Source organism: Echiichthys vipera, assembly GCF_963691815.1.
Source record: "Echiichthys vipera genome assembly, chromosome: 17".
Taxonomy (NCBI): Eukaryota; Metazoa; Chordata; class Actinopteri; order Perciformes; family Trachinidae; genus Echiichthys; species Echiichthys vipera.
The window spans coordinates 28,260,662-28,272,675 of record NC_139842.1 but is presented as its reverse complement, the minus strand read 5'-3'; the positions used below and the strand labels follow the sequence as shown (position 1 = coordinate 28,272,675).

Here is a 12,014-nt window from a genome sequence, read left to right as displayed (position 1 = left end):
CCAAGGAATCTTATAAACAACTTTGCGACCTGATATATTCTTGGACTGCTTTTCTACAGTTGACCTTAACAAATTAACCTCAACTATTTCCATATCAAAGCCTTCTACTTGTCTCCTAGACTCTATTCCAACCAGTTTACTTAAAGAAGTGTTACCTTTAGTTAGCACTCCTGTATTAGATATGATTACCGTAATTTCCGGACTATAAGCCGCTACTTTTTTCCCTCGTTCTGGTCCCTGAGGCTTATACAACGGTGCGGCTTTTCTACGGCTTACGGTAACCAGGGGCGCGCACTACCGCGGACGAGACCGAGGCAGACATCTGGCGCCAGGTAACGAGAGCAAAACAAAGAGTAGGAGAGCTTCAGCGACAGTTTGCGCGAAGGAAGTGTTCATGCAAACACCCTCAACATGGAAAACAAACGGAGAAGTGCATATGATGCTGCTTTTAAGTTAAAGGCAATCGATCTGGCTGTCAAAGAAGGAAATAGAGCTGCTGCACGTACCCTTGACATCAATGAATGGCTGGTTATTTTGATAACGTAAACGGCCGCGGGACTGCACTTTTACTGCCGTGTTACAGGCGAGCACTTTGTATTACTTTGCACCGTTGTATTATTTGTACTCTGCACGAATGCTGTTCGCCATGTCAAAGATGTGAAAGTTTGATTGAATGATTGAAAGATTTATTGTTAATAAATGGGACGCTTTGCGTTCCCAAACAGTCATCTCTGTCCCGACAATCCCCTCCGTGGTAGCAGGAACCCCAATATACTACGGTAATTACACATCAAAACGCCTGCGGTTTATAGTCGGGTGCGGCTTTTATATGGAGCAATCTGTATTTTCCCCTAAATTTGGCTGGTGAGGCTTATAGTCAGGTGCGCTTTATAGTCCGGAAATTACGGTAATATTTCTTTATCAGCAGGTTATGTAAGACAGTCTTTTAAGGTAGCTGTAATGAAACATCTTCTTAAAAAGCCCAGTCTTGATCCTGAGGTACTAGCCAACTATAGAACTATATCTCCTTTTCTCTCTAAGAGAGAGAGAAATTAGTCGCCAATCAGCTGTGTGACTTTTTACATAATAATGAGTTATTTGAGGACATCCAGTCGGGATTCAGAATAAATAATAGCACTGAGACAGCACTGGTAAAAATTACTAACGACCTTCTAATAGCTTCAGGCAAAGGACTTGTCTCTGTACTGGTTTTACTAGATCTTAGTGCAGCCTTCGACACTATTGACCATCGCATCCTGCTACAGAGACTGGCATATCTGATTGGCATTAAAGGAGCCGCATTAAGCTGGTTTAAGTGTTATTTATCAGATAGATCTCCCTAAAGCAATTTCAGTCAAAAGCAACTGAACTTGGTTATTTGTCTAGGAAGATTTTTCACCTCTCATCCAAGAGGCTTCATCAGTTCATGTACGCATCTGACCAGGCTGGGACTGGACCAGGACCAGGCTGGGACTAGTGTGGAGATCCAGGTATTCAACCTTTCATAAGGCCGATGATGTCACTGGAACCCTTTGTGCTCCAAATGCCAATGACCGTCTTTCGAGTGACAGTCGTTGGTGGGAAGTAGGTTTCGACTTTGTTAGTGCTCTATTGAGTCTTAACGACAGTCTTTGGAGTGACAGGAGGCCCTTTGTAAACAGTTGTTCTAGATTAGATTGTTGAATCTCCTGGGAAGGGATGAACGGGCTGCATTGTAAATTGGAGATAAGTGGTGTCTCAGACCTCCTCCTCTGTTTAGCGATGGTTTCTCTACTTTTACTCCTCTTTCAAACCATCTGTCCAGGATGTGGACATTGTTTTCATCAAAGGAGTGGGCTTTCTCCTTGAGATGCAAGTGGACAGTGGAGTTCAGGCCTGAGGCGTAAGCTCTCCTGTGTTGGTCCATGCGTTTATGCAGTGGTTGTTTTGTTTCTCCAATGTAGAGATCTTTGCATTCCTCGTTGCATTGGACAGCAAAAATCAGATTGCTTTTTTTGGTGTGTGGTGTTCTGTCCTTGGGATGTACTAGTCTCTGTCTGGGTGTGTTACTGGGTTTGAAATACACAGGGATGCAGTGTTTGTTTAATATCCTCCTGAGTTCCTCTGATACACCAGCGACATATGGAATGACTATGTTGTTTCTCTAGTTTTCTTTTTCTTTTTCAACCACTTTGGTTTTCTTTCTGGAAGCAGCTGCTTTCACAAAGGTCCAGCTGGGGTAGCCACAAGTTGTGAGGGCTCCTCTCAGGTGCTTGCGTTCTTCCCCTGTGGCCTGTGAGCTGGTCGGTACGTTATGTTGTGGAAATGGATTCTTCAATAAAGATCAACAAACAGGATCAGCTTTTTCTCCGTGGTTTATTTTGCCAAAGCATTTTCTTCTGCAGACAAAAATACGTTCATCCCCACATCCTCACAAGTTAGAGTCTAGCAGGGAATGACGATTTGCCAATTCTCGCACAGTCTTTTAGTTAGAGGGACAGGACGCCAATAGCCTTGGTTGGGTGACGTCTTTAGACCAAACAAAAACATGCCTTAGACATTACAATTCTGAACATTCTGAACCTCTCATCACAAGGTGAGACAGAGGAGACACTGAAGTGTGTCTGACCTTACAAAACTATGATTATGAATTACAAATATCCAAAATTCCCACAACAGTTATCAGCTCTATGTTGCAGTGTTCTGAAGACTCCAAGCTTGTGTTCCAGGGGGTGGTGGGAGTCAAAAAGTAGATACTGATCTGTGTTAGTGGGTTTTTTGGTATACCCCAATGTGAAGGCTCAACATGGACGTCACAGTCTAAGAAAGGCAAACTATTGTTCTTGACTTCTTCTCATGTGAACATGATGTTTCTGTCAACTGAGTTTATATGTTTGGTAAAAGTTATCACCTCTCTGGATTTGATTTTAACCCATGTGTCGTCCACATATCCGAACCAATGGCTCAGGGTTACTCCTTTGAAGGAGTTCAAAGCCTTGTCCTCTAGCTCCTCCATGTATAGATTTGCCACAATAGGGGATACTGGTGAACCCATGGCACAGCCATGTTTTTGTCTGTAAAAAGTGCCCGTAAACTGGAAATATGTGGTGTTCAGGCACAAATCCAGAAATTGGCAAATGTGGTCTGGTTTGAGATTTGTTCGGTTGCGTAAGAAGTTGTCCTGTGTGAGCCCGCTCTCTTACTGTGGTGAAGGCCTCCATGGTTGGAATACAGGTAAACAAGGAAGTCACGTCGTCGAATATCATGGTTTCATCTGGATCCATTTTCAGGTCTCGGACTTTGTTCACAAAGTCTATGGAGTTTTGGAGGTTGTGTGGGGCGTTGCACCCAAGTGTTGCCAGGATATTGGCTACGTGCTTGGCAATGTTGTAAGTGACTGAGTTTATGCTGCTGACAATGGGCCTGAACAGGGCCCCTTCTTTATGGATTTTTGGGAGTCCATATAAGCAGGGGGTTGAGTCCCTGGGATAGAGCCTGTAATATTGTGATTTGTCAATGACCCCTTCTTTTTGTAGTTGCTGTAGACATCATCAGCTTCATGAAAGGTTAAATACCTGGATCTCCACATCAGATAGTTGGACCAGTCCCAGCCTGGTCAGATGCGTACATGAACTGATGAAGCCTCTTGGATGAGAGGTGAAACGTGTTCCTAGACAGATAACCAAGTCCAGTGTCTTTTGACTGAAATTGCTTTAGGGATAACGATGACCTGGACAAATGAGAATATTCACAGGCAGATAGATCTCAGTTTGTACATGTCAACGACAAATCCTCCATACATACTAAAGTCAGTCACGGAGTCCCACAGGGTTCTGTACTTGTACCGATTCTATTCACCTTGTATATGCTTCCCCTAAGGAAATATTACAAGGAAGCTCTCCATAAATTTTCATTGTTATGCTGATGATACACAATTATCTAACTGATCGGTTTCTTCTGGTTTAATCGACAAATATATGCTTTAACTGTGTATTAAGGAAATAAAAAGCTGGATGACCTGCAATTTTCTGATGTTAAACTCAGATAAAACTGAAGTCAATAGCTAAAGATAGTTACTCTGGACGATGTTGTGTTGTCCTCCAGCACCACGGTAAGGAATCTGAGTGTTATTTTTGACCAGGATATGTCCTTCGATTCTCACATAAAACTAGCGACAAGGACTGCACATTTTCACCTGCGTTATATTGCGAAATTTAGGAACATTGTGTCTCAGAAAGATGCAGAAAAACTAGTCCATGCATTTGTTACTTCTAGGCTGGACTACTGCAACTCCTTATCAGGCCGCTCCAAAAAGTCTTAGTCTCCAGTTGGTCCAAAATGCTGCAGCTCGAGTACTAACTAAAACAAATTGGAGAGTACATATTTTTCCTGTATTAGCTTCTTTTCAGTGGCTACCTGTAAAATCTAGAATAGAATTTAAAATCCTTCTCCTTACCTACAAAGCTCTTATTGGTCAGGCTCCGTCGTATCTTGAAGAGCTCATAGTACCGAAGGAATTGTTTCAGGGGACCGTTACATTTGTCCTTATATAAGTCAGTAACTATTATTTTTCCTAGAATCATATTACCAAATTCTATTATCATACACATATCAATGAGGCTATTTCATAATGAACTTACCACAGTTGAAGACTTTGTTCTGCATCAGATCATCATTGAGGAAGGAGGGAGACTTTTCCCCCCAAACTTTGCAGTCTCAAGCTTTTTTTTGAAGTTTCATTCACTGCAGAATCCAGCTGTAGACACTATTTGGTCTCAACCAACTCCAGAGAAAATATAAGCTACTTGATGCTTTCATAATACCAAAAAAGGGTATAGCACCATTTCCTAACAAGACACATTGTAAAGCTTTACTTCTTGGGATGAAAAAAAAAAAAAAGTTAAAATACTGTAAGAGCAAACTGGCCTTTTATTGTCTTTCCTTGTCTCTAGGTCCCAACTGCTTTGCTGGGAACAGGGTGATCCCAGCAGGGGAGCGTGTGAATATTGACGAGCAGACAATATGCTACTGCACCTACAGGGATGGGATGTGGCACACCCATCCCCAGGCCACCTGTGAACACCACCACAAGGACAGCTCCAAAGCCAGTGCCCACACCGATTCCCCCGGGAAAAAAGAGGCCAGAGGAAGAGGGGGGAGGCCGTTTCTTCCAAGACTGGGTGTGATACCATGAAGTGGAGTGTTAAACAATTTTCTGTCTCACATTTTTGTCTTTCTAACCATTTACATTAGATCAGCTTTAGTTAGATTCTTTCAGTTAATGATTCATCTAGATGACAAACCACCAGCCAGCGCAAACACGTGCATAGGACCCCATCATCTTCAGTGAAAACCTGTCCAGTGTATTGCATTCCAGAGAAGGGAGTCAGTCAGCCTAAATAAAAATCCCCCAGTAATCTGCCTTCTGTATTCTGAATGTGTTCCTCAAGCCTAAATATGCATCTCACCTGTCTGCAGCCAGTTACTGTGAGAGAACTGTAAGGTTTTAAAATAAAGCTTACAAACAATCAAAGCTTATCACACGTTTTGTTAGGTTTCAATACACCCTCTAATGGTATGTCTAAGGAAGGGCATTTACAAGATGCAATAAAGTATCATAGTTGCATTTTTACATTCCAATACCCAACAAGACACCTGTCCAAATATAATTAGCCTACTTATTGGATCTAGCTTCCACAACAGTATCACACAATACAGAACATTAAGAGCAGTTCACATTTCAACTTGTTAATTTCCATTCCCTTTAAAATATGTTTGCCACTACATAAAGTGTAAATGAAAACACCAAGACATGGGGGGTGGATTTACCAACAGTTTATTGAAAATGAACAGAGGTGCAGAGTCCAGGTCAGGCTATGCTGCCAGCGTTTGAGGCAATCCTGGGCCAAAGATCAGCGCACTCTTTGGCCACTGGGCCTGTGATGGCTGAACCTGGAGACAGAAGTTATTTTATTTCAAACACTTCATTTAAGAACATACTTCGGGGGGTAAGGTCATTTCAAGTAACATACTGACTGCGGATTACTGACTGCATTTGATGCTTTACCCCAGAAACAAAAAAAATAACCAAGACAAATTAATAGAAAAAAAAAAACCCAGATGCAACTCTAAAAACTCAACATACACTTTGAAACTCGCCTACAAATAAAAAGTACTGCAGGATTGTACATTTTATTAGTTATTGAGGGGGTGAAAATGATCCGAAACTTTTCCACAACCTATTTCACTGTTACCCAACTTGTATCCCTGAAACCTAAATTACTGAAAAAATGTACAATAGTGGTTAATAAGTTACTGGCTTCAAGGATTATCTGCATCTGCGTTTTATTTGACTTATCACCGCTAAAATTTATTTATGGCTGAACAATTCCTTGAGTAACGATTAAAAATCCTCAAGGCAAAAAGGCTTCGAATCGATGCTGCGTTTGACCTTAACTATATACTGTACATTTAACACAGAAGATGAGCTAGGTGGCAGCAATGAGCAAAACATTTCGAACTGCTGTAAAATGAAAGACAACGGACCAACACTGACGATGTAAAACCACCGCCATGAAAAGCAAAACTGAGCAGGAGTTTAGTTCCATTTCAAGCTCAAACTTAAGAAAAATTCTGGGCAGTGTGTGCATCGTAAAGTTTACTTAACGCAACACAAAAGCACAATGTCAACATCTCAACCATGAGCACCCAGCTAGGGCCACTGTGAACACGACACAAGGCAACGCTGTGACCCGAAACTTACGAAAATTCCTCAGGTTTGAACAAATGACTCAGACTCTAAACATGGCAGAGAATGAGCCATAGGCCTACATGTTTGAGCAAGCTTCAGACAGGAGCCTCTTTGATTGCAGACTTAGTGTGGCAGGTGCACTGCGTGGAGTGGAAAGGCTCTTGAAGCAAATTTAAATGCATTAGCAAACATCCCTAAATTTGATTGTTCATTATTTAGCCAGATGACCAGAAAAAAATAAAAAAACATCGTCCTCCCCTTATCTAAAATGCCCCATGAGATCCATCCAGCTGGTCTCAATTCTGAACTTGAGCTCATTACACACAAATACATGATATCCCCCCCGTTTCTTTTGTAAATGGCCTTGATGTCAAGACAACTGAACCATGAGCACGACAGGCCACAAAAGACATGTCTGATTTTAGGCATCCAGACAAACTGACCTTTCATTTCTCCTTTGTTGTTTACTATGACACCTGCATTGTCTTCAAAGTAGAGAAACACTCCATCTTTTCGCCGATACGACTTCCGCTGCCGTATAACCACCGCAGGATGCACTGTGGACACAGGGAATGTGGTTAATTGAAGTTAATACAAAGCTACAGAACACACCTGTGGAGACCAATATCAAATGTGTAATTATCTAGGCCTTGTTTTTTAATTAACTTCTCAACGGCAATTGCAATGGCTGTAAGGAGCAAAATAAAAGGGTATTTTATAGCTAGCTTTTTGTTTTAAGCCATGATGAGTTTGAACCCTGTGTCACTTGTCCACAAGCACACACAAATATTTTAGAGCGTGATCACACTGTCCTTTTTTGCCGTGGCCAACACAGGTTTTTCAGCTAAAGTCTAGTACCTTTAAGTAGTGTGAGCACACCCGCTCCGCGCTCAACTGGGGCCAGCTGGGCCGCCACGGCCCGCTTGAAAGAGGTGGGCTTTAGCGGAGCCGTTTGCACATGTACGAGCATGAGCGTGCGCACGTGTACGAGCACGAGCCCTACGGCAGTAGCGTTATGTCCACCTGTTCGGACATGTAAATAGAAGGACGGACCATGCGCGGACATTTAACAACAACAACAACAATGGTGGTGAAAGGTTCACGTTGTGTTTACTGCAGATTTGGTCGGATGAAAATATTCAAAAACAGTCAACAAGACGCACAAAAACTCAGAGGTCTAAGGAAAGATTTGTAAACAAAGCCACACACACACGCGATCAATGCGTGTGACGTGTTACGGCTTGAAGGCGTATGGACAGCAAGAAGCATTGGCCGAGGCCCAGGTAGTGTGAGTACAAACCGGGCTGGGGCGCGGGGGGGAGAGGAGGGGGGGACAAGTACCCTAAAGTCCGGGTCGTGGTCCGGGAGGACAGTGTGATCACGCCCTTAGTGGTCCATGAAGAGTCAACCTGCCTCAACCTCTTAACCCTACTACTACAGTAACATGCACACAGACTAGTTGTTTCAACTCACCCTTCTTCCTGAGCTCTGGCTTGCCTTTCTTGACTGTGGCCATGACCATGTCACCAACTCCTGCAGCAGGCAGACGGTTCAGACGCCCCTTGATGCCCTTCACAGAGATGATGTACAGGTTCTTAGCACCTGAAGATCGGAGGGACAACACAAACATGAAAAAGGGGACAATATGGGGGACGGGACATTTCTACACATTGAAGCCTTCATGTGTTTTAGCTGACAGTCACATTGTCTCATCACTGATTGAGATCAGTCAGCCACAGTGGTGCTGCCATCTCACCCACAGTGATGAGGTCGATATTACCTTCAACGACAACTCACCCAGCCACTGAGCAGACAAAGCAAGTGCTTTTAGAAGGTGAGCACTAAATGAAGTTGGCCAAAAATACACACTTATGGCGTGCAATGAATGAAAACAATGCTCCTTTCTCACATGCACTGCAAAACTATCCAGATATCAGCTAGCATGTCTGTATATGAAAATGAAATTAAGTTTACCCTCCCAGCTCCCCAATACAAAGACTGGCAAATTACAACATCTTAGACAAAAACATTAACATAGAAAATAATGGTCAAATAAAAATAGTTGCAGCTCTATCAACCCCATAATTAGCATGCAGACTTAAGTAATTGTGATCTTATCCGACTCACAGCAAGAAAGGTAAAGGCATTATTTCTTATTTCAAAATATTTCTACCACCATTGAGAATCTACCCGCCATTGCTTTCATGTTGCCTTTTTAGAGTAGGCAACATTAAACTTTTCATGCCCAATTCAGTCTACAAATAATCCAAAAAGTTCTAGGAGATAAAGACTTAGCCATTTATCTTTGAAGTACAGTTAAATGAGTACAAGCATTTCACATGATGCTTTCATTAAACTTGAGTTCACACTTCACAATATTTCTGGATAAATACTGAAAATAGATATTATAATAGATGGTGGGACTTGCTGCTGCTTATGGGGGAATTGTTTGGTCTCTGTAAATAATAAGTCAGTGTGGTCTTGACCTACTCTATATGAAAAGTGTCTTGAGATAACTTTTATATCACCAACAAACATTATTTTAGCCATGACAACAGAGGTTAGTTGAAGCATACCTGTGTTGTCAGCACAGTTGATGACTGCTCCCACTGGGAGTCCCAGTGAGATGCGGAACTTGGCTCCAGATGAACCACCACGTCCTGTAAGCAGACAGATACACAACATTTAAATAATAGTTTCCATAGGTGTCACTTTCAAGACAAGGAATGTACTAGTTATATCAGAAAGGTAGACAAGCGTATGCAAATTAAAGTGTGATCACCACATGTACTATGCAGTTTAACCCTCTCTGATCACATCAACGTTTCACTACATTATCATGCACTGTTAAGCATGTTATCCCAAAACATGGAAGGCCCAAACACCTAGAGGTGAAGTGCAACATTTAAGATCGCAATAAAAGGAAACCCATAATCTCCATAAACTCATCTTTCCATAAGCTAGGAAAACATTTCTCAGCCCATAAGAAACTGAAACTAAGAACTGTCAAATCTGAAGATGCATTGTTTTCCCTGCGACAATGTCAATAACTACTTCTAGTATAGTTGTTTCCTAAACCACTACAACAACTTATTAAGGTATGACGGCCTGTCTGTTAATAAAATATTAGTTTAGAGAACTGAATGCGGTTCAGCTACAAGAAGTTGACAGATTTATGCTGGCATTCCTCAAAAATAAGACTCGTTACATCAAAAGGCAACAAATCACTTGAAAACTGAATAACGTTACACGAGAAACATCTGTTTGACGAATAGACTATAAACTTCGACTGCCAAATATTCACAAATGAATCTGCTCATAGCGGCTCAAATTAAAGTCTGACCCCGCTATCCACGATTCATACAAACCTGTATGCTTGGTAGAATATTAGCACAACTTATCGCTTCACTCACGAGACAAATAAATGGCAACCTAATGGACGCAATATAGAGGAAGAAAAAAACAGACATTTCAACAGTACAAATCGCCGTTCTCGTTGGAGTTCATTTGAGGGTGTGACCCATCACGATTTAACCCGATTAAAGTTTACAGCAAAGATTCATTTGATTTTTCTGCCCCTACTCTTACTTGCTTCATGTCTATAGCGCTGACAGAGAAAATGGCTTCCGCCAAAGAACCAGCGAATATGCTATTGTTTAAACACTAGTTTGCGTAAATATAAAATAATCACATAGATGTGTTGCATTCCCCACCCTAACACACACAAGCAAAATTAAACATGCAAGAGAAGAGTAAAAACAGCGGATGACTGTGGCTTTTACAACGTGGATTTCGTACCTCTCTTAGACATGGCTGCAGTAGGGAAAGAGGAAGATGGAGAAAGGAATTGTGGGTTATAAAGTTGAGCGGAACTTCATCCGGGTCACGGCGACGTGCTGCATTCAAAGACTGTCAGAAACATAGATACAATGCCGTATTAAAAAAAAATAGCAAAATGGTAGAAATAGGCTAACGTTTTAATGGAAACATATAGAAAACACTGTTTAACACTGCTAAAATCTTCTCTCCTGAAACAGTGGTTTCTGCCATAGACATATAGAGACGCCGCATCGACTGGACGTGCCTTAAGCGCCGCCATCTTGGAACAGGACTAGCAGAGTCAGCGGTGCATCAACATGCAAAGGAAAGAGGTACTAGAGGTTTCGTTTGCCCACCAGGCGGCGCTAAGCAGTTGTGGATGGGTGCGTTCTGGGGCGGTCACACACATGGATTTTGGAGCGAATCGGACAAAGCATGAAGAAGATATAAGTTGATAGTTCATCCACCAGGGGGCAGTCACCACATGTGTTCTGGTGTGTTCAGGGGCGGTCCCTCATCACACGTGAAGTTTGGAGTGAATCAAACTATGTCAATGTAAAATATGGTATGTATCGTGACTATCAAAAACCAAATTAGTCACTGAGAGGGAAACACAGGGTTCTGTCCGACGCGCTTTATCCAAAAAGGAAATGTGAAGCTGTCACTGCAGTTTGTGGGTGTTTATTTATCCTGTCAATGAAAAGTACTTTTGTACATACAGTTTGAGGATGGACTTGCAGAAATTGACTATATGATGGTAACATAAATGATATGTTGGTAGCCATGGATGCCAAGAAATATTGCGCAGCTCTTTTTATCGATCTTTCAAAGGCATTTGAAACAGTCGATCACAGGATTTTGAGTCAGCGACTGACCACCATTGGACTGTCAGACCATGCAGTTGGCTGGTTTTCTAACTACCTTTCCTACCGTAAACAGTGTTTGCAGTCTGATGGCCTTTACTCCGAGTTCCTAAACACTGTAAACGGTGTGCCGCAGGGTTCTGTCTTAGGACCAACTCTCTTTACCATCTATATAAATGAGGTGGGACAAAATATTAATGCATCTGTACATCTTTATGCTGACGACACCGTTGTCTATTGTTGTGCATCTTCTGTTGAACCGGTGTTCACTGACTCGCAGTCTGCTTTTGACACCATTCAGGCACAATTATTCCATCTAAGGCTAGTTCTAAATGCAGGTAAAACCAAGTTGTTGTTCTTTTCTTAAAAAAGAAAGGTGCCTGCTGTTCTACCCAGAATTATGTCTGCTCAGGGTATCCCCATTGAGTCTGTGGCCACTTACAAATATCTAGGCATCACAGTGGATGATAGCCTTTCTTTTAAATGTCATGTTGACCAGTTACTGAAGAAATTGTGGTTAAAGCTGGGGGTTTTCTTCAGAATTAGAGCCTGTTTCTCTTTTAAAGCCAGGAAACGTATTGTTGCGGCCACTTTCTTGCCAC

General features: G+C 42.0%; 2 protein-coding genes across 2 annotated transcripts in view; one reads left to right on the top strand and one right to left on the bottom strand.

Moving 5' to 3' along the window:
- Positions 1-5,173, top strand: part of LOC310960180 (von Willebrand factor C domain-containing protein 2-like) — a gene marked incomplete at both ends in the record, with an annotated part of 92,539 nt that extends 87,366 nt beyond the window's left edge. The window contains one exon of the mRNA XM_083931803.1: positions 4,932-5,173. Coding sequence (XP_083787929.1) covers positions 4,932-5,173 — 242 coding nt within the window. The remainder of the gene's footprint in view (positions 1-4,931) is intronic.
- A 625-nt stretch (positions 5,174-5,798) lies between these two features.
- On the bottom strand, positions 5,799-10,562 carry rpl23 (ribosomal protein L23). Its single transcript, XM_083930932.1, has 5 exons — positions 10,529-10,562; positions 9,307-9,390; positions 8,204-8,332; positions 7,174-7,287; positions 5,799-5,931 (listed from the first exon to the last, which is right to left on the bottom strand). The coding sequence occupies exons 1-5, from the start codon at positions 10,539-10,541 to the stop codon at positions 5,849-5,851; spliced, it is 423 nt and encodes a 140-aa protein (XP_083787058.1). The 5' UTR covers positions 10,542-10,562; the 3' UTR covers positions 5,799-5,848.
- Between the last annotated feature and the right edge of the window lie 1,452 nt (positions 10,563-12,014).